Genomic DNA, 21,593 nt, shown 5'->3' with positions numbered 1-21,593 from the left:
CGCTGGGGAGGTTATGTACCCTCTGTACTTCACTGTCCTCCTTGAGTGGTAATGTGGAGTAAATGAGTCAATATTTATGAAGCGCTTAGAACAGTGCCTGCCACAGAATAAGAGTTAAAGTATTTGATAAATGCGTTCTTTTCCTTTTAGTTTTATCCTCACTCGTGGATACAGTTTTCCCCATCCCTCTGAAGTTGGCAGGGGCAGAGCAAGGATAGTCATTGTTACAGATTAGAAGACTGAGGCCCAGGTTACATAGTAGAAGAATTAGCTTCCATCTTCATCTCCTCCCATTAGACCACATTGCCTTCCTATGATCCCAAGCCCTAAATTAAATCTTTCCAAGTAACCCTGTAAGAAAAAACTTATAACATATAACTCCCCCATCCCTACCATGCACACTCTTCTTAATGGTAAATAACAACCTAATTTAGCTAGAAATAAAAATCTTCCATCACTCTCTATAGACACTTCCAGCTAAAAGCCTCAGTGTCACACTAGAGAAATTCCCAGATACAGCTGACTCTGACAACCCCATGGAGTAGAGGAACTGCCCCCCTCCCCTACCACCTAACCCTCCCCCTAAAAAAATTTTGGCCCCATTTTCGTCCCTCTCAGCTGCTCTTAATGAAGGAACAGCTGCCCTTGGTGAAATTCAGCCCAGCAATCCCACCCCCACAGCTAAGAGCTTGGAGTAACCCTGTCAGCAAGCAGAGCCACCAAACCTGACTCCACCCTTTACCTGCCCTGTGACCTCCTCCTCCCTGGTTCCTGAAAATGGGGATAGTGATCTGACCAAGCCGGCCCTACTTTCCTCACAGTGCAGGTGGGAAGAACAGTGCAGTGTTGGAGGGGAGAGTGCTTTGTGACCATAAAGACGGAGTCCCCAGAAGGACATGGTGATTTCGGTTACCAAGCATCTACCTGGACTCTCCTCACCCATCCTATTGGGTTCCGTTACTGTAGAAGTCCCCAGAATGATCCACACCTTCCTTGCAAGTGGAGAGGATGGAAAGGGGGTTGATGCTCCAGGGATTTATACGCATTCCATTCTGTCCTGGTGGAGCCTTGGAGTTGGGGAGAAAAACAGGCAAGGAGTGGGAATGAGCCGTCTTGATTTCTGGTGCATTGGAGCTGGGAGTTAAGAGGAGACTAATGTACACACCCCTTAAATAGCACAGACCCAAGATACCTGTACCTACCTTTAACCTCCCCTGGGGTACTCCGGAGTTCTGAGCACCTTGTGTTTACACACCCAGGCTCCCAGGCAAACCTCTGTGCACACCCGCACTTAGAGACCAACACTCACTTCATTTCTGTGGACTGCCACGCAGTCACCGGCTTCCCCCCCACACACACACTCTCAAATACACACATCAACATATGCTTACAAACCTAAATACAAACATGCACTCAGTGCTCCAGTGTTCTCCAGCCAGCGGACGTTTAACAAGCATATCCAAAGTTTCCATGGTCTGCAGAGTCCTATTCTAGGCACACCAGAAAAGCGTCGTGGTGCCCTGAGAAAGCCGCCTAGCTTTAGAAAGTTGAACTAGGTTTGAATCCTGGGTCCATCACTTTATTAGTCGTATGACTTTGGGAGTTTTTGAGCCCCTCTACCCTCATCTCAAAATAACATGACATCCAACTCAGGATTGTCAAGGATTAAGTGAAATCATGTATGTATTGTTGAAACAGTAGGTACTCGATAAATGGTACTGCTATGACTACTACATTAGTGGGTTGTGGTGGTTGTTGTTTTTTAAGGCAACATGGGCTGGAAAGGAAGAGAAAGGCATAACACAGGGCAGTTACTGCCTTAACCTTCCTAAAACAGGTTTTTAGGCTCCTTGGGACCAAGTGGAACACATAAGCAATCCCAGCTTCCATCTTGATCTAAGAGCCGGTGCCTCTTGCCCTGCAGTTGAAGTGTTGGGGCGGAGGGGGGGGGGGGTCAGGGGTTAGTGGGCAGGAAATACCCTCTGAGTCACCCCAGGGGGCTGGGGGATACTTCCCAGAGTTGCTGTCACCAATTCTGGGTTTGTTGTTCTCTTTGTCTGCTTTCCTTTCTTCCCTGGAGACCCTCCCCCCAACACAGAGCTTCAGTGTTGTCAGCAGAAGGGGCCCCCAGGGGCCCTCCATTAAAACGGGGGTGGGGCAGTGATGCCTCAGCCACACTTTTCTGCCCTGGGAGCCTCCCCAGAGCCCTGCTTTGCTTCATCCCCAGGCACTTCCAGAACCCAGGCATCTGGGCTGCCTGCCCCTGCCCTCCTCCTCCCCACCCCATCCACCTGGACTTTCGGACCAACCACGGCTGGACAGCCCAGCGGGGGCTGGGAAGTGGACTGGAGGGCAGTACCCTGGCAGGAGGGGGTTTGGGCAGGCTAAGAGGCCCCCGCCCACTCTCCCTGCCTTTGCCAATGGAAAATCTCGCCTGGAGGCACAGCATTCCCATCCTGCCCTGCTCCCAAGGCAGGAGTTGGGCACTCTGGGAGTTGTAGTCCTCACACCACTCAGGTGACTCCTGTGCAGAGATAATTGGCGAGAGGCAAGGAAGTCAGAGGAGAGAGAGTTGTAGCTGCTGCCTCGGCAGGGGAAAAAGAGTGAAAGTGAGCACCAGTGGCTGGGGCCAGGCAAGTAACACACATCCAGAGGTCCTACTTTTAACTGACTTCCCACTCACCCTATTCTCAGACCCCCTACTCTGGGGACAGAGAGGCCAGCTCCGAAGCTGAATATCTTATTTTGAAACCAATTATATCGGGAAGGTGATTAACAGTTGAAAACTCTAAATAAATGAAAGCACGCCGTTTTTCTAAGAGGGGTAGAAAGAGAAGATCAGGGTGAGGTAGCTGGCCCCTGACCAATTCTTCCTTGGTCTAGAGACCCCTCCTGTTAGCCTTGGATCTTCAGGCATAGATAGGACCACACCCCGTCCTCCCTCAAGCTCAGCTCTGCCCCCTGCCTGGGACAGGGAGGGACAGAAACGCGGTGTGTCTGCGGAGTGTTTGCTTGTGTATGGAGGCGGTGAGCCACAGATGTTAGAGACGCACAGACAACTTCCAGCTCAGAAAAACCAGTCTCCCCAGTCCAGATCTGGGCCGAGTTTCTCAGACCCAGGGTGGGGTCACAGCCTCACAGCCTGAGAGCCAGTCAAGGTGAATCTATGTGACTCAACCAACCCTCCCTCCCAGGCCCTTATCTCCGGAGGCCAGAGCTTCCACCCACCCAGGCAGCCCCGGGATCTGCCGGCACTTCCCCCTCCCCACGCCCCCGTGCCAGAGCCGTGGGAGGGGCAGGAGCCAAGCCCCGCTGACCACTCTGCCCTCTGCCCAGGAGGACCATGCGGCAGTAGCAGCCATGCTGCCCTTCCTGCTGGCCACACTGGGCACCACGGCTGTCAACAACAGCAACCCCAAGGACTACTGCTACAGCGCCCGCATCCGCAGCACCGTCTTGCAGGGCCTGCCCTTCGGGGGTGTCCCCACTGTGCTGGCTCTGGACTTCATGTGCTTCCTTGTGAGTGCCCACCTGCCACCCACACCCTGCCACCCACACTCTGTATACAGCTTGCGAACACCTTCAGCTCTAATCCCTCTCCCACCTGACCCTGACTCCCCAGGCTTAACTACAGGAGCTACCCCCCATCACACAGCCCAAGCCTAGCCTCTAACCACTCGCCCACACCAGGGCCCCTCTGCCCCTGCTCCTGGCCAGTCCGGCGGGTGGGGGGCCTCTCCGCCTGCCAACCACTCCCTCTCCTCTCAGGCATTGCTGTTCCTGTTCTCCATCCTCCGGAAGGTGGCCTGGGACTATGGGCGGCTGGCCTTGGTGACAGATGCAGACAGGTAAAGCTTGGGGACTCGTCCCCACCCCTGTACATGCACACACACCTTGTTCCACACTCCTCAGGTAGAGGAAAGAGCCAGCCCTCTGTCATCCCCCTTTGTTGGGGGCACAAAGAGGGACCAGCCCCAGAGCAGGCATGGGGAGTATGAGGGCCCCCAGTTGGGCCGTGATCCCCTGCCAGTCTCCAGCGACCCACCCCCCCCCCCTCCTGCTAACTCTGTCTGTTCTCTGTCCTCAGGCTTCGGCGGCAGGAGAGGGACCGAGTGGAGCAGGAATAGTACGTGGGGCACCAGCCCCTCACCCCCACTAAACCGGCTTCCTCCTTTCTTCTCTCGCTTCTCTTCTCTTCCTGCCCGGTGCTGGTTTTTCTCTGCAGTTTTCTCTTCTGCAGGCTCCTATTTCGAATTAAGGCAGGCGGTGCGCTTTGCAGAGCAGGGGGCTCCTCAATTTGTCTTTGCCTCGCCCCCCCCCCACCCATCCCTCTGGCTCTCTGCCTGGGAGACGCCCCTCCCGCTGCGCCCAGCCTACGTGGCCGTGTTTGGCTGGAGTGGAGGGGTCGTCCTCCCGGAAACTCAGTGCACTCACCCTGTTGGTCGCAGAGACAAGATTGGGTGTCACCAGTGCCTTCCCTAACAGCTAGTTCTTCACATTCCAGGGTTCTCTGATCACTTCTTCTGGCGGCTTGGGAGGGGGCCTGCCCACAGAGCCCCAAGTCTGGCCCTTTGTGTCACATCACGGTCTCTGTCTATAGGACTGGTGTTGCAATTTCGGCAGCTGCCGGGCTCAGGGAAGAGGGCGGGTAGGGGCCCACCTGGGAGACATCTCCAAGCCCCCCTTATCCACCCTTCTGGGGCTCTCCTAGTTTATCCTTTCCTTCACCACCACCACCCCCACCCCACCCCACCCCCTCTGCCCTGTGCATAATATTCGCTCTGTCAGCTCCTGAACTGCAAGGCTGTTCACATTCTTACTTCAACCTCCAGGGGGCGATAATGAAGACACCCTTCTCCCTTGGCCTACTGCCTGTATCCGTGGCCCTAGACCCCATTGAAGGGAAGAGGCCGATTTAGAGGAAGCAGGGAGAGGGCAGTCATTTCTCCCTGCTTCAGCCACCGCACTCTCTGTGCCTTGTCTCACCCCTGAAACTAGAGGGGGAGCCCACCCCCTCCACCACTGCTCTCCCCAAGGGCGCAGACTCACCAGGCTCTCTGATCTCTCGTCTCCTCACCCCCAGTGTGGCCTCAGCTATGCACGGGGACAGTCATGACCGGTATGAGCGTCTCACGTCTGTCTCCAGCTCCGTGGACTTTGACCAAAGAGACAACGTGAGTGCCCTCTCCCCCTGCTTCTTAGCCACGCCCTGGTCCTCCGGGGCAGGTGGGCTCAGCAGCCTCTGGCTTCCAGGGGTCCCATTTAGGGACCTAGGGAGTGTGGCCTTCTTCTCAGTGCTTCTCTGAGAGCCACAGGATAAGCACCCAGACCCAGAACTCCCTGCTCTGTCCTCCACATCAGCCTCCAAACTGGCACAAACCTAACACCCATGATTTCAGACTGTTTCACAGCACAGTTCTGTGCCTGCCTCTGCTGATTAAGTCTAAGGACACCTTTCTCCTTAGACATGGTCTTAGAAGTCATAATGAGCCTTCCATGCCGCGTAGCAAAACCTACAGAATCCATTGTGTTGCTGGGAGGTTGCAGGCTGGCAGCCCCTGGCTGGGTGGGAGGGGCTGGCTGACCTGCCTCTGGGTCGGAGCCAAGTGGCAGTGGTCCCTAAAGATAAGGATTGTACTCGATGACTTGCAGCAGTCCCCAGACCCCCCTTCACGTCAGACCCGATACTCTGGCGTTACCTGCCTGGCCTCCTCATTCTGCCGGGGGTGGGTGGGAGGGAGGGTGTCCTAGTCAGAACTCAAATCTTTAGGCCCTAGGGCAGGCGTCCCCAAACTACAGCCCCCGCGGGCCGCATGCGGCCCCCTAAAGCCATTTATCCGGCCCCCCGCCGCACTTCCAGAAGGGGCAACTCTTTCATTGGTGGTCAGTGAGAGGAGCACTGTATGTGGCGGCCCTCCAACAGTCTGAGGGACAGTGAACTGGCCCCCTGTGTAAAAAGTTTGGGGACCTCTGCTAGGGTGTTCCTGGTCAGTCTAGCTTAGGCTGGGGCCCAAGGGGCAGCAGCTGCTGAGATAACTAGCGGAAGAAGCCTGCCAGCTTCCTGAACTGGGCTCGTGTTGGTAAGTGGTTAAGCAGCAGTGTCGCCAGTGCTAGCCAGAGGTATCCAGATGGTCCCCAGACTCGGCTGATTTTGGCAGCAAGTAGCAGAGTCCGGCATCAGAGGGTACCATTCTCTCCCATCCTGTGTTAAGCCTGGACCTTTTCCTGGTACGAAGGTGGGGGAGGGTTCTCCCTGCCCAGCCCTCCGCTGGACGCCCCTGCTCTGAGTGTGGTCTCTGCTTGAAGGCAGGCCTGGGGGCTTGCGGGTGGGAGATGACAGCCGTAGGGACCGGGGTTTGTCCCTCGCAGGTGTGCTAGCGGGCAAGGGGCAGGACCTCAGGCCGTGCGGCCCAGCCGTCTGCTTTGTGCAGCCATGTTGCAAACTTCTTACTAGCTACTCTTCTCAGAACCCCATCCCACCCGTCCCTGCCCTGGCCACACACCTGCAGCACTCGCTCCGGTACTGCTGCCCGGTGGGCATTTGCAGAGGTCCGTGGCTCCGGGCAAGAGAGTGCACAGGTTACCCACGTTGGCCTTGGTCCTTTTCCTCTTGGAAGACCAGCACCGCCCTCTCTCCCTCTGGGCTGAGCTGGTTTCCTTAGGGGGTCGTGGAAGCGGCGCCAGGGTGAGCAGGACGTGGGGAAGGGGAGGTTCAGGCCGGTGGGCTGGGGCTGTAGCTGATGGCCCTCTGTCCCCCCAGGGTTTCTGTTCCTGGCTGACAGCCATCTTCAGGATAAAGTAAGTGAATGGTCTTCAGGCTCTAAAGAAAGAAACAAAGAAACTTCAGAACCTGTCATCTCCCCACAAAATCCAGGGGCCAGCCGCTCTGAGGGCCTAGCCAGCCCAGCACCTTCCTCTCTGCTGCAGGAGGCCGGGACACTGGCGTTCTGGCCTCGGCTGTCCCCTGAGCTGGCTTCACCTGACCCCCCACCGTGGTCTCCCGAGTGCCCCCCTGCCTGGGAGGCCCCGCTCCGCCCTGTGGGAGCCGGTGCTGGGGCCCCCACCTCCGAGCCTCCATGCAGCCAGCGGGTGGGGACACAGGCAGGCTGGGAGCAGCCAGCCAGCAGCAGGCAGGAGCCCGTATCCAGCAGGCAGAAGTCAGGAGATCGAGGCCGCGTGCGGCAGGCAGGCAGTGAGCGCTGAGAGAGGCAGGAAGCTGGACAGGTCAGCACCGCCACCGCCCACGGCCCCCAGGGTCCCTCCCCGAGGGTCCATGGACTGGCTTGCACTGGGCCCATAAGGCACTGCTGCTTCCTGAACCCCCGTCCAACATCCTGCTCCTGTTTCTTCCTGTCACCATGTCTCCTCCTCTTGCCTCAGCCTTCCTTTCCCATCTTCCTCCTTTCCTTTCTCCCTCCATTCACTTCTCTTTTCTCTCTACAGTGCTCCTCCTCCTTTTACTCCTCCCTCCCTCCCCTGTCCGTCCTTCCTCCCTTCCTCCCTCCCTTCCTTCCTTCCTTCCTTCCTTCCTTCCTTCCTTCCTTCCTTCCTTCCTTCCTCCCTCCCTCCCTCCCTCCCTCCCTCCTTTCCTTCCTTCCTTCCCTTCCCTCCCTCCCTCCCTTCCTGTTCCCCTGTTATTCCTCTCCTCTCTATTCTCCCCTCTTTCCTCCCCTTCTCCCTGCATCCTTTCTTTTTCCTTCCCCCTCCCTCTCCTTTTCTCCCTCCCTTCCCAGAGAATAGGGGACTGAGAGACGCCAGTTCAGCCCCACGCTGCTGCCAGACTGGCCGGGCTGTGGAGGCGGGGCGGGGGTGGGCGAGGGCAGGCAGTCACGGCCCCTGTCCCCGGCCCTGGTCCTCACCCGGCTCCTCCCGGCTGCATCGCAGGGATGATGAGATCCGGGACAAGTGTGGGGGCGACGCGGTGCACTACCTGTCCTTCCAGCGGCACATCATTGGGCTACTGGTCGTCGTGGGCGTCCTCTCCGTCGGCATCGTGCTGCCCGTCAACTTCTCAGGGGACCTGCTGGGTCAGTGAGGGCCAGGGTGGGTGGGGCAGAGAGGAGGGGACGGGGGGTGGGGGGGACAGGCCCTGACCCCCTGTCCTCCTCTCCCTTTTCCCACCCTCCAGAGAACAATGCCTACAGCTTCGGGAGAACCACCATTGCCAACTTGAAATCAGGGTGAGTTTGAGAAGCTGATCAGTGAGAGCAGGGTGTGTGTCCGGTTCCAGGCCCTCACAAGGCAGGAAGGAAAGCGGGGGGTGTTTGGGGACAGGTGGCTGAGTCTGAGGCTGAGGGCCCCTGAGGGCTGGGGATGTAAACCCCACAGAGATAGAAAGAACCCCGCTGTGGATTGCCAGGAATGGCCAGACACAGAAGAGAAGGACGCAGCCTTGGGCGGGCCAGGCTCGGAGGCTGACTGGGGGGCGGGGTCAGGAGGAGGGTAGTGTAACCAGGGGTAGGACCTGAAGAGATGACCTCTGGGACATTTCAGCTGGGATGGAACTCTCTTGGGGTCTAGAGGATGAGCAGTGTGGGGCTGCCCTCTGGGGTGTCCCTGTTCCAGAAGACTGGTGGCAGTAGAGGGGCCCTGTCCAAGGGTTTCATTAACACTGGGAGTTTGGGGGTGTCTGAGCATGTGCCTAGCCCCCGTGGCTCCCACGCCCTCTCTCTGCCAGGAACAACCTGCTCTGGCTGCACACCTCTTTCGCCTTCCTGTACCTGCTGCTCACCGTCTACAGCATGCGCAGGCACACGTCCAAAATGCGCTACAAGGAGGACGACCTGGTGAGTGGGCGGAGCCCGGGCGGGCGGAGCCGGCCTCTCTGGCCTCAGCTCTGCGGGCGGAGCCGGCCTCTCTGGCCTCAGCTCGGGTATGTCGGCCCCAGAGTGAGGCCAGCTGGGTTTGAATCCTGGCTCAGCAGCCCAGGAGCCCCCGTCCTGTGAGTCTGCGGTTTCCTCTCCCGAGGTGGGCGGGAAGGCGAAGTGAAGCCACGCGTGGACGCGCCCCATGCTGTGCCCGGCACACGGGGAAACAGCTGTGGTTGATGACCTGGTAGAGAAGTTCCCTCCCCTTCTACACTTACTCGCTAAACTAGCAGTGGACACGCACACTCCATGCCAGCCGCTGTCCTGGGTCTTCATGGCCCGAGGACCTGAGACTAGCAGGGGTCTCCAAACTTTTTACACAGGGGGCCAGTTCACTGTCCCTCAGACCATTGGAGGGCTGCCAAATACAGTGGTCCTCTCACTGACCACCAATGAAAGAGGTGCCCCTTCCAGAAGTGCAGTGGGGGCTGGATAAATGGCCTCAGGGGGCCGCAGTTTGGGGACACCTGGTAGTGCCTTTCTCCTCTCTCCTCCCCTCTGCCCCTCAGGGAGCAAGGGCCCAGACGGATCTTCCATTAGGCTCACGGCCTGGTGCCCATTAGAAATCAGCTAAGGCCTCTCCCACCCGGTCCGCTCCTCTCTGCTCCCCCGGTCCCCGCCCCCACATCCTCCAGGACCCCTCACCTGCCTCTCACTCCAGGTGAAGCGGACTCTCTTCATCAACGGCATCTCCAAATACGCAGAGTCAGAGAAGATCAAGAAGCATTTTGAGTGAGTAGCCACTCCTGCCCCAGCCCCAGGCCTGCAGACCCTCCTCTGCCTTTCACCTCCCAACACCCCCCTCATTCGCCCCCGTGTCGCCACGCAGAGGTCTGGGCCGCAGTGAGCGTGGTCAGACTGAAGAATGCTCTGGCTCTAGGGCGCTCTGGCCCCTGGGCTGGGTGGTAGGCCCCTCCAGGGACACGAGAGAAATACTTGAAATACTTGAGAAGTGAGTCCAGTCTGTTCCACACACACCCTCTGCCCCCCATCGTCTCCGGCTTGAACTGATTCATGGGTTGTTGCCCGAGGGTCCATAGTGTGTAGCTGCCTCAAAATGATATGTGACATTCTGGAGTTTGTATGTAGGCCGGCAGGGAGAAGCCCCTTGACTTTCAGTGGATCATCGGGGAGCCCAGGAGGGCCCGGGCTATGTGTTCTCTGAGGCTCTTTTCAACGCCTGAAGCCTGCCTTAGCGGGGCGGGGACAGACACAGCCAGGGGTCCCAGGTGCCCAGGACGCTCTGTGTGCAGGATTAGGGATCCTGACGTGCATTCATTCGCCCAATCAGCAGCCCTTCTCAAGTGCTAAGGCACAGTCACTGAGGTGGGCCCTGGGACTATAAACGTGGGGAAAAGATCGTTGAACTCTCAGGGGGTTCACGGTATGGAGCACAGCTTTAGGAGCTGGTCCAGCGTCTGGTCAAAAATTGGTCAGAAGTCAGTCTGTGAACAGAATTAGGATAGCTCAGCCAGTTTGAGTGTCATCCTGATACGCTAAGGTTGCGAGTTCGATCCCCATTCAGGGCACATATAAGAATCAACCACTGAATGCATAAATAAGTAGAACAACAAATCAATGTGTTTTCTCTCTCTCTCTCTGTTTTTCCTCCCTTACTTCCTCTCTTTCACATTCTCCCCCTCTTTCCCTTCCTCTCTCTTTACAATAAATAAATAAATAGAATTAGGAGTTGGCCAGCGGTCTTGATAAGTGGCATTGATGGTCAGGATCAGGATTTCGGGAGGTCTAGGTACACTGTTGGTCAGCAGGATCGGAGATCAGGCATTGCTCCGGGTCAGGGCAGCTGTCAGTCAGTGTCTGGTCAGCGTCAGATTCCATGCTTCTGTGTTACAGGAGAGTGACTGGTTCGTGATCAGTGTTGGTAGATAAACACTCATTCGTTCAATAGGCGTTTATTAGTCACCTTCTATACCCCGGGCATAAATAAATGAGAAACGGGCCCTGCCCTCATACAATTAACAGAACAGCAGTCAACATTAGGTCAAACTTGGTCAGTATGAGAAAATGATATGGGGTCCTGTCTGGAGGTCCAACTGTGGCCATCTGGGTCAGGATTAAGGACAGGATATGCTGAGAGTTAGGTGACATCTTCATATTGCCTGCCGTTCAACTGGAACCGCTGTCAGCTTGTCCCGGCGAGTCCGTTAGTAACAAGTATCTGTCGAGCTGCTCTGGGCTACACTAGAGTAGGAGCTGGGGAAACAGCAGAGGACAGGAAGGAGAAGCCCCTGCCCTCATCTGCTGACACAGTGGGCTGAGGGAGACACTGTGTCCAGTGAGGGCAGGTGCCAAGAGGAGAACCAGCAGGAAGAGGGCAGAATGAAGGAGTCAGGAGGGGGGTTGACAGGCTGGGCGGGGGGACTAGGACAGAGCGACTCTGAGCAGAAACCCAAGTGCAGTGAGGGAGTAAACCCCTCTAGCCAGGCGTCTGTTCATTCTGCACACATTCTGTGCCCATGCCGTGTGTGTCATACCAGACACGAAGAACCATACCTGGTGGCTGTGCGTGGGGAGCTCGCGGTCCAAGTTGTTCAACCAAGGGGTCAGTCTGTGGTTCTGTTTAGGAAACAGTCTGTGATTAACCTAAAAGCAGGAGTGGGGAGCCTGTGGTCTGAATTGGAGTTTGGGGAATCAATGGAGTGAATATTATGGAATTGCCGTTTCATTGATCCAGTCATTCAGCACATACATGTTTATTGAGCACCTACTATGTGCAAGCTGTTGGCTCAAGTATGGATATATGATGATAGGCAAAGAATGGCCTTGTCCTCATGGGGCTCCTAGTCTAGTTGAAAATATTGGGCATGGGTAATGGTCCAGGTCTGGGGGGTCTGTCTAGATTGGAGGACTGACCCAGCAGAGTTAGGGACTATCCTGTATGCAAACTCAGGGAACCTGTGTGGCGGGGATTAAGGGATTAGAGATTAGTCGGGGGAGAATGAGGGCTCACCCTGCCACAGAGGTGAGGCCCTTACAAAGAGGAACCCTAAAATAATTTGAAAACAACATTGTCAGAGGAAAGGTCTCAAGTGCTTTTCAAGAACCCTGTCCCAGGTTCCATTTTCCAAATTCTCATGGGTTTGTGTGGTCCGTCCTGTTACTTTAAAACTATCTCAGGCACTTTTTTTTTTATTCATTTTAGAGAGGAGAGAGAAAGGGAGAGAGAGAGACAGAGAGGGAGAGAGAGAGGAGAGAGAGACAGAGAGAGACAGGGGGGAGGAGCTGGAAGCATCAACTCCCATATGTGCCTTGACCAGGCAAGCCCAGGGTTTCGAACCGGCGACCTCAGCATTTCCAGGTCGACGCTTTATCCACTGCGCCACCACAGGTCAGGCCTCTCAGGCATTTTTAACACTTAGTGATCCTTCATTAAAAAAAAAAAAAAAGAGGTTTTATTTGAATTTATTAGATTGACCTTAGCCAACAAAGTCACATAGGTTCCGGTGCACCATCTCCTAATGCCTCGTCTGTACGCTGTACCACGTGTTCCCCACCCCGAGTCCTGTCTCCTTCCGTCACCATCTACCCCCCTCCCCCCACCCACTGCCCCTCCCGTGGTCACATACAGAAGGTGTGTGGGTCTGTGAGCTTTTCTCCTCTGCTCAACCCCTTCACCTTTCACACCCAGTCCCCCGCCCCTCCCCTCTGACAGCTGCCGGTCTGTTCTCTCTGTGAGTCTGTTTCTGTGTTGTTTGTTTATTTCGTTCATTAGATTCCACATATAAGTGCGGTGACATGAGACTTGCATAGCATTTTTGTAGTGGGGCCCAGTCTAAAGGAGGGGTGAGGCTCAGGGAGCCGTGTGTGCCCGGAACGGAACGGCGCTGCTGCTGCCCTCGGCCAGCAGGGGTCCCTCGAGCCCTGCCAGGTGCCCGGTGCTGAGCGTCAGGAACGGCCCTCTCGGGCCAGTGTCCAGTGAAGGCTGGAGTCAGTCCTGGTCAGGGTGAGAGGGTCAGTCGTGGGTCTGGGTTATGGATCAGTCTGGGTCAAGGTAAAGCATCAGTCTCTGTCCAGGGTTAGAGGTCAAACTCAAGTCAGGTTCAGGATTAATCTTTGGCTGGTCCTTCTGTAGACTGGGCTGTAGGTTAGTTGGGGTCAATCCATGGTAAGGGCTACGTACCAGATCTTCTGAGAACAGGAGTAAAGGGAATAGCCCATGAGGAGAAAGAGTTTCCCTCAATGTCAAGTTCACAGCCTCGGACAATGGGCGTGTCTCCATGCGTGCGCGCTCACGTTTGGGGTCATCGGCCCCCCAGGCCCCTACGCCTCTGGGTGCACGCTGCCCTCTTCAGATAAGCAGTTTTATTCTTGGGGCACTTTTATATCTGTAGACTACGAAAGAGGGAACTTCAACTGGGGATGTGTGTCTTGAAGGTGGTGGCGTCGCGCCTGTAAATTGGGGGCCGGTGGGCAGGGTCCCTGCAGAAGGTGACGGTGGACTTTATTTCAGGGAGGCCTACCCCAACTGCACGGTTCTGGAAGCCCGCCCGTGTTACAACGTGGCTCGCCTTATGTTCCTCGACGCAGAGAGGTAATGGGGCCAGGGACCGGAGGTGCAGGGAGTGACGCGTGGGGGCCCCCCGCCCATTGTGGGGGGCACCTTGGCTGCCATCGAGGAGCCTGGATTCCCTTCCAGGCATTTCCCAAGGCATTGGATTTTAATTCAGCCCCTGGAGTGCTTATCAGCTCAGCTCTGGAGAGAACCGGCCTGGAGGCTAGAGCTGGCTGCAGAAGGGAAGGGGCTCATGTCCTCACCCCACTGAGGACAGACTCTCCTACCCCAGTGTGAGGAAGTGAGGGAGAATCTCTGGCCTTCACGGGATGGGTAGGGAGACCCTGGGGTGGGGACATGTTTGGACCATGCATCCTAACCAAACCCAAGAGCAAGAGAGCCCTGTCCTTGGAGACTGGACTGAATGAGCCCTGCGCTGGCCCCTGCCGGTCCGTGTCTGACTGGGCACCTGGTTCTTCTGCAGGAAGAAGGCTGAGCGGGGGAAGCTGTACTTCACAAACCTCCAGAGCAAAGAGAATGTCCCCACCATGATCAACCCCAAGCCCTGTGGCCACCTCTGCTGCTGTGTGGTGCGAGGCTGTGAGCAGGTACGTGGCGGGCTGGCCCAGAGCTCAGGGCCTCCATGGTACGGGAGGCATTGGAAGGAGCCGGGTCACGGCAGAGAAGGCAGCTCCCCACGGCGCATGTCCCACAGCCCTGGGAACGTGCGCGCATGCGCACACAGACGGCCCCTGCACACCGACGCGGCGAGGTACACAGACTCCCAGAGGAGGCAGGGCCGGGGCCGGGGCCGGGGCCCAGACAGGAGCAGCGCGCCTCCCTCTGGGCATGCTCCACCTGTTCCCGCTGTGAGGTCGTCCCCTGTCCCTCCAGGGACCACATTTTCTAACCCTGAATCAGAAGAGGTCGGCCAAGAGGACAGTGTTATGCTCTGTTTAGTGGCTCTGGCTTTAGGCAGATTTCTTGACCGCGCTGGCCTCAGTTTCCTCATCTGTAAGATGGGGTTAGTTACACCTACCTCATAGGATTGTTGTGAGGGACAGAGAGAGCTCAGAGCAGTGGCCGGCCTGCAGGAAGCGCTGGGGCAGTCCTGGCCAGCGCTGTGGGCACCAGCCCAGCCCCTGCCCAGAGCCTGCCCGCCCTCCCTGGCAGGTGGAGGCCATCGAGTACTACACGAAGCTGGAGCAGAAGCTGAAGGAGGACTACAAACGGGAGAAGGAGAAGGTGAACGAGAAGCCTCTTGGCATGGCCTTTGTCACCTTCCACAACGAGACCATCACCGCCATGTGAGCCTCCTCCCAGCTCGCCCACCCCGGCCCCAGTCCCCTGGCCCAGCTGGGACTCCCAGGTCCCCGCGCTCATGGCTAGCTGTTGGCAGCGGAGTCCCCATCAGCTGGTGATGTGGCCACTGGTGTCCATCCCCACAGTATACTGAAGGACTTCAACGTGTGTAAATGCCAGGGCTGCACCTGTCGCGGGGAGCCACGCTCCTCGTCCTGCAGTGAGTCCCTGCACATCTCCAACTGGACTGTGTCCTATGCCCCCGACCCCCAGAACATCTATTGGTGAGCAAAGGGCAGGCTTCGGGGGGCCCGGGGGGCCTCCTGTGGGGGAGGGGGCGGGGGCAGGTGGGAGGTCCTAGCTGTCACTGAGAACCAATCGGGTGTTCGGTCCCTGGAGTGACCACCTCCCCTGCCTTTCCCAGGGAGCACCTCTCCATCCGCGGCTTCATCTGGTGGCTGCGCTGCCTGGTCATCAATGTCGTCCTCTTCATCCTCCTCTTCTTCCTCACCACCCCGGCCATCATCATCACCACCATGGACAAGTTCAACGTCACCAAGCCCGTGGAGTACCTCAACGTGAGGCCACGTCCCACCCCACCCCTCCATTCCGTGTCTCGGGACACAGAAATCAGGCCCCAAACCCGTCCTGGGGGTGGGATGGGGAACCGGGGTGCCTCCCGCCCAGCCCTGCCCCACCAAGAAGCTCCCGCACGACCAGGGTTGTGGGCTGCAAACCCTGTGGGCTCCCCTTGGCTTCCTCACCACCTCCCCCCGGGGGAGAAGCCACCCCTGCATGGACACGCGCCTAGAGAGACATCCGGGAAAGAAAGAGAACCCAGGCCCAGTCCTAACTGATCGTGTGACCTTGGATAAGTCCCTTCCCCTCACCCCTTATTCTCCCCAGTGGCAGAATGGAAGGTTCAGGCCAGGTCCTTGGCCTCTAAGCTTAGAGCCTCTTTCAGAAGGAACCTGACATGAGACCCAATGTGGAAAAGCAGGGTTGTACAGACGGCAGTGCAGTGGGGCCACCTCACCTGGTGTCCCCTCACCCCTCCTGCCGCGCAATTTAAAGGAAGATAATTTGAAAATCACTGACTGATAATAGCACAGTAGATAAGAGCCAGACTGTGTAGGTTCAAATCCCTACCCCACTGTGCACTAGTTGGGTAAAGCTAGCAAATAGGTTTTTTGTGGGGGGGGGCGGGGTTCCTCAGTTTGGTCATCTGTAAAATGGGGTAATGTTAATGTGAGGAATACATATAAAGTACATGGTCAGTGCTTGGCACATAGTAGGTGCTCAGAAAATGCTAATTAATATTTTTCATCCTGGGTTGTACACAAGTCTTGCTCCCCACCCTCTTCTCAGCCTCTAGATGTTCTGAGCTCCTGACGTGGGGCCCTGAGAGCCGTGGGGCCCAGGGCTCCGTGGGGGAGGGGCGGGAAGCACAGCAAGCAGGGCCACTAGCCTGTGCTCCTCTGACTCCTCCCCACCCCCGCGCCCCACTGCAGAACCCCATCATCACCCAGTTCTTCCCCACCCTGCTGCTGTGGTGCTTCTCCGCCCTGCTCCCCACCATCGTCTACTACTCGGCCTTCTTTGAAGCCCACTGGACACGGTGAGACACCCCGGCCCCCAGAGGTATACCCCTGCCACTGGGCAGCCCTGGGCCGGGTGGGTCCTTGCTTTGCGGGTCCCAGAGCTGGCAGGAAAGCGGTGGTGCCAGCCTCCTCACCCTGGGAAGCCTGGGGGAGCAGCGTGAGGGCTGGCTGCCTGACCTCTGCCCCTGTGTCGCCTGCCCAGCTCCGGGGAGAACAGGACCACCATGCACAAGTGCTACACCTTCCTCATTTTCATGGTGCTGCTCCTGCCCTCGCTGGGACTGAGCAGGTGGGTCCAGAGGAAGGGGTGGGAGCTGGGGTGGGGCAGGGGAATCGCAGAATGGGGAGAGGAAGCAGCTCAGGCTCCTCCCTCCCCCCCCCCCCCACCGAGCCAGGGACCCCACGTGTAGGGGGCATCCTCAGAGGCTCTTGTCTGGGACTCCCCATCCGTACTCCAGCCCCCACCACACCTCTCCCCCTCTCCAGCCTGGACCTCTTCTTCCGCTGGCTCTTTGACAAGAAATTCTTGGCTGAGGCAGCCATTCGGTTTGAGTGAGTGACAGGGGTCCCCAGGGAAGGAGACTGGATGGAGGGTGGGTGTGCCTGAGAGGCGCTTCCTTCCCCGCGGGAGGGAACAGGAAAGCTCCCTACCCCTGTGGAGGGGAGGAGCAGGGGCAGCCGCAGGCCGGCAGGATCACCCAGAGGACTCGCAGGTGTCTCAGGTGTATTGAGAGATGTCCCTCCAGTCGTGTTGGGGCTCACGCCAAGGTCCCCTTCAAGGTGTCTTTGAGGCCCCCACTCAGGATTTCTTAGAAGGCTCCGGGCTTGTATTCTGGGATGAACTCTGAGAGTCGAGCGTCACGTGGGAGGTTTGAAGAGATATATGTAGTGGGGTTTTGGTCATACTGTGTAGTGACTTGGGGGTTCCTAGAAGTATCCCTGAGGGTTGCTGGAGCCCACACTTTTGAGGATCTACAGGGGACTCTGGGGCTCACACTTTGGGGTACTCATGGGGCACAAGTGCAGGGAACACCTCTGAAATTTCATGCTCCTATTCAGAGGACTGGCTGTGGTGTTCTTTCTGAGACACCTTCTCCAGGAATCCTCATGAGGGGGTCTTAGGAACGCGTACCGTGGCTGCAATGTGGGTGCAAGCTCTCGAGGTCTTGCTCTGGGCCATCTGTAGTAATCTTGGGTTCCCAGTTGGGGTGTCACGAGCATCCTGAGCTCTTCCCCCTGAAGATCTCTAGGGGAGGATATCTGGAGGTGACAGGCTCATACTCTGGGGTAACGGGGTCGAGTCAGTGGCTCACACTCCCGGGGATCTTTGGAGGTCTCATGGGGGGTCTGTGGAGATCTCAGGCAGTCCTACCCTGACTACCGGTGGCCTTAGGGGTCGCAAACACTCTCCGTGGGTCTTTGGGGCACAAGCACTCAGGGTGCCTCTGGGCTCACTCGGAGGTTATGACCATGCACATTGAGGGTGTTGGAGGTGTCTGTTGACACTGGCGTCTGCTTTTGGGGCTAACACTCGGGACGCTGGGGCACCCAGGTGCTTGAGGGCTGAGCTGGGGACACGTGGGTGTTCACAAGGCACGTTGGGGGAGAAGGTGTGGTGCCTGCTGCGCTGGCAGTGAGCAGGCGGCCACCAGGTCTCCCAGGGGTGCAGTGCTGGAGCACCTGGTGCCCGTAGGTGCGTGTTCCTGCCCGACAACGGCGCCTTCTTCGTGAACTACGTCATTGCCTCGGCCTTTATCGGCAACGCCATGGACCTGCTGCGCATCCCGGGCCTGCTTATGTACATGATCCGGCTCTGCCTGGCGCGCTCCGCCGCCGAGAGGCGCAACGTGAAGCGGGTACGGCCGCTGGGGCTGCAGCGGCCTGCACAGCGCCCCCTGGTGGGCCCAACCGGAAACGGCGGCAGCGTGCTAGGGCGCGGGGCTTATAAATGCTGGGGCAGCCCAGTTCCGTGGCCCTGGGCTATATCCCCTTCCCGCCTGGGCCTCAGTTTTCCAGTATGTACTATAATGAGTTGACAGAGATAACCCTGAAGGCCCTGGCAAGTTCTGACAGCTTAGTCTTCTGTGCTGGGAGTTGGGGGAGATCCAGGTCCCTACACAGAGGGTCCCTGGGTCCTAACCCCACACAAGGGCTCTGGGCATCCCATCCCCAAGCACCCCCCTTCAGCCCCTGATCCGTGAAGGCCCTTCCCCATGCCCTGTCACTCCACACCCTCACCTCCTTCTCAGCCACAGCTCTTCCCTCCGTCTGCTTTGCCTTGCTGTACCCTGGACATGGGATTCCTTTTCCCCGCCGCTGCTTTCCCGGCCCCCTCTCCCCTCCTGCCTGCCCTGTGCCCCTCCGGCCTGCCCCTCCCCTCCCTGAGCCACCACCCTGCCCATCTCCCCCCCAGCATCAGGCCTACGAGTTCCAGTTTGGCGCAGCCTACGCCTGGATGATGTGCGTCTTCACGGTGGTCATGACCTACAGTATCACCTGCCCCATCATCGTGCCCTTCGGTAGGCGCCGCCGCGCCGGGACCTGGGCCCTGCTCGGGGGGACCCGGGACCTCACCCGCTCCACTCTAGTAAGGCAGGCCACCCTGAGTGGACAGGGCCCTGGCTGGGAGACCGGCCCCTCGGGCCTCCCGCCCGGTTCCTGGCTCAGTCTGGGACCCGGCCTGGGGGGGAGGAGGGGAAAAGCCATCCCAGCTCAGGCTGGCCCACCTGGGGTGCTGGACACCTGGGCAGAGTCACCCAGCATGACCATGCTTGCCCATACCAAGGCCTTCACACAACTAGATACACTGGGAGACACGTCACATACGCACTGAGGTGTTCACACAAACACATCTACACAGGATCCATGGGCACACTTGTACACAGCCTATAATCTCAGGAAAGACCTTCAGTTCCAGGGTGGGGTTGGGTCCTTGCCGGTCAAGAAAGTGCCCTGCTATAGAGCTGAGCTGTGTGACTTAAGCAAGTCCCTCTTCTGAACTTGAGCAAAATTTCTCTTCAACTACTGCCTCCACTAGTGGCCTCTACTTTGCCCCTGCTAACATCCTAACTCTTTACCTACTCTCCCTCATTATTGAAGGCTCCCAACTCCCAAACTAACCTCCTTGTCCTCATTCAAAAGCTTCCATCCCCTCAGTTTCCAGGAAAATAGAACTTACCACCTAATTTATATTCGTCGGCTTGGGAGCAAGTGTAAAAAAAAGAAATTGTATAGATTTTAACAGAATGCTTGTTGGCCCAAATGAATGGCTTTCTAATAGTATGCTAGTGAGGGGCTATAGATTTTAACAGGATGCTTGCTGGCCCAAATGAATGGATTTCTAGTAGTATGCTAGTGAGGGGCTATAGATTTTAACAGGATGCTTGCTGGCCCGAATGAATGGATTTCTAGTAGTATGCTAGTGAGGGGCTGCTGAAAGGGGTTCCTGTGGAGACACGAGCCTGTGGGGTTGAGGCAGGAGAAGGGAGGCCAGCCCTTCAGTGATCTTGGAAGGACCAGGACAACCTGTGACGGACACGCCGAGCTCCGATGGCTCTGGTTCCAAGGGCAGGGCCCCTGTGGCTTCCCCCAGGGCTCATGTACATGCTGCTGAAGCACCTGGTAGACAGGTACAATCTCTACTACGCCTACCTGCCGGCCAAGCTGGACAAGAAGATCCACTCGGGGGCCGTGAACCAGGTGGTGGCCGCACCCATCCTCTGCCTCTTCTGGCTGCTCTTTTTCTCCACCATGCGCACAGGTGAGGGCCCCTCCCCCTAGGGAGCTGGGCTGGGGGCGGCAGGGACTCCAGAGGCGAGGCCGAGTGGGCCCCAGGCAGATCCGGGATCGTGGGGGCCGCAGACATGGCCTGCGAGCACTGCAGTACCTGGGAGTGGGGCTGCATTCAGAAGGAAGCAGAATGGGGCGGTGGGCTCCTGGAAGGGGTCCCAGAAGAGAGAGAGCAGCCCCGTTCCTTAACACCCCCCCTCATAACAGGGTTCCTAGCCCCAACGTCCATGTTCACATTTGTGGTCCTGGTCATCACCATTGTCATCTGTCTCTGCCACGTCTGCTTCGGACACTTCAAATACCTCAGTGCCCACAACTACAAGGTGTGGGGCGAGGGGGCAGGGGCATGGCTGAGGGCAGAAGCTCAAGGGTGTGCAGGGGTGAGGGGCATGGCTGGGAGCTGAGGGCAGGGCCGCTGGGTGCCGAAAGGGTGTGGGGTCCTGACTGCAGCCGAGTGAAGGGCGCACCCCCCAACCCCTGACTCATTCTGGGCCCCTCAAGATTGAGCACACAGAGACAGATACCGTGGACTCCAGAAGCAATGGACGGCCCCCCACTGTTGCCGCTGTCCCCAAATCTGCAGTAAGTGCTCCACTCCCTGGCCAAGGGAGGTGCCTCTGAGATTCAGCCCTAACGCTGGGCGTCCCATTATCCTCCAGAAAGGGAAGCCTGTCCCATACCCACTGCTGGGGACGGGCAGGGTGAGACCCGACTTCATGGGTGCTGGCCACCTCCCCGGGCAGAAGGCACTGCCCATCACCCCTCCCCGCAAGGGGCGGCGGTCCTCCCTCACTTTCTCCCTCCCTCCTCCCTCCTTCCTCCCTTCAGAAATACATCGCTCAGGTGCTGCAGGACTCGGAGGGGGACGGGGATGGGGAGGGGGGTCCTGGAAGCTCAGGAGACGAGCCCCCATCATCCTCGTCCCAAGACGAGGAGCTGCTGATGCCACCTGACGGCCTCACGGACACAGACTTCCAGTCTTGCGAGGACAGCCTCATAGAGAATGAGATTCACCAGTAAGGGGAGGGAGGGGCCCTGGAGGCCACGCCCTGCCCCGCCCCTCCCCATCATGGACACTAAAAATAATGCTAATAATTTATTAGATCTAAAACCCCTTCCTCCCCCATCCCCTGCTTTCATTAAGGTATTTAAACCTGGGGGTTTTGCTGCTCTCCCTCACCAGAGATGGGGAGGGAGCCCCCAACCTCAGTGAGGAGAGCCCCGAGCCGGCCCCGGGGCAGAGGGGTGTGGACACAGTTCCCCCAGATCAGTGCCCCCCCCAGGCTAGTAGGGTGGTCAGGAAAGGGTTAATGAGGGCCAAAATGGAGAGCTGGTGCCGTGGCTGGAGACCTGGGGGGGTGCAAGAGGATCAGGGCAGCCCCCAGTTCTTTCCTCCCCCAAGACCCCCTAAGATCTGGCACTCCAGGAAAGCGGAGCCTCCAGCCCCTACGGGTGCATGAGAGAGGAGGGGGTGTCGAGTGGGAGGAAGAGTCAGACCTGAGCCAGGGGGGTGACCTGGGG

The 21,593-nt window shown here is 57.8% G+C and overlaps 1 protein-coding gene across 3 annotated transcripts in view; it reads left to right on the top strand.

Annotated features, from left to right (window-relative positions):
- The window catches only part of TMEM63B (transmembrane protein 63B), a 24,760-nt gene extending 3,167 nt beyond the window's left edge, over positions 1-21,593 (top strand). For 2 of the 3 annotated variants that reach the window (XM_066359318.1, XM_066359316.1), the window contains exons 2-24: positions 3,337-3,519; positions 3,769-3,848; positions 4,088-4,126; positions 5,084-5,174; positions 6,761-6,798; positions 7,885-8,027; positions 8,129-8,180; positions 8,678-8,786; positions 9,529-9,599; positions 13,339-13,419; positions 13,865-13,988; positions 14,554-14,687; positions 14,829-14,966; positions 15,107-15,260; positions 16,194-16,300; positions 16,486-16,572; positions 16,770-16,835; positions 17,977-18,139; positions 18,697-18,802; positions 19,876-20,043; positions 20,280-20,395; positions 20,574-20,654; positions 20,901-21,592. In XM_066359318.1, the coding sequence (XP_066215415.1) occupies positions 3,361-3,519; positions 3,769-3,848; positions 4,088-4,126; positions 5,084-5,174; positions 6,761-6,798; positions 7,885-8,027; positions 8,129-8,180; positions 8,678-8,786; positions 9,529-9,599; positions 13,339-13,419; positions 13,865-13,988; positions 14,554-14,687; positions 14,829-14,966; positions 15,107-15,260; positions 16,194-16,300; positions 16,486-16,572; positions 16,770-16,835; positions 17,977-18,139; positions 18,697-18,802; positions 19,876-20,043; positions 20,280-20,395; positions 20,574-20,654; positions 20,901-21,092 (2,499 nt within the window). In that variant the 5' untranslated portion in view covers positions 3,337-3,360 and the 3' untranslated portion in view covers positions 21,093-21,592. Of the gene's footprint in view, positions 1-3,336; positions 3,520-3,768; positions 3,849-4,087; positions 4,127-5,083; positions 5,175-6,760; positions 6,799-7,884; positions 8,028-8,128; positions 8,181-8,677; positions 8,787-9,528; positions 9,600-13,338; positions 13,420-13,864; positions 13,989-14,553; positions 14,688-14,828; positions 14,967-15,106; positions 15,261-16,193; positions 16,301-16,485; positions 16,573-16,769; positions 16,836-17,976; positions 18,140-18,696; positions 18,803-19,875; positions 20,044-20,279; positions 20,396-20,573; positions 20,655-20,900 lie in introns of all 3 variants that reach the window. The other variant, XM_066359319.1, reaches the window with a different exon arrangement.

This window comes from Saccopteryx leptura, chromosome 1 (assembly GCF_036850995.1).
Source record: "Saccopteryx leptura isolate mSacLep1 chromosome 1, mSacLep1_pri_phased_curated, whole genome shotgun sequence".
NCBI lineage: Eukaryota > Metazoa > Chordata > Mammalia > Chiroptera > Emballonuridae > Saccopteryx > Saccopteryx leptura.
Note: the sequence above shows the minus strand (reverse complement) of the source record. Positions and strands in the feature narration are given on the sequence as shown.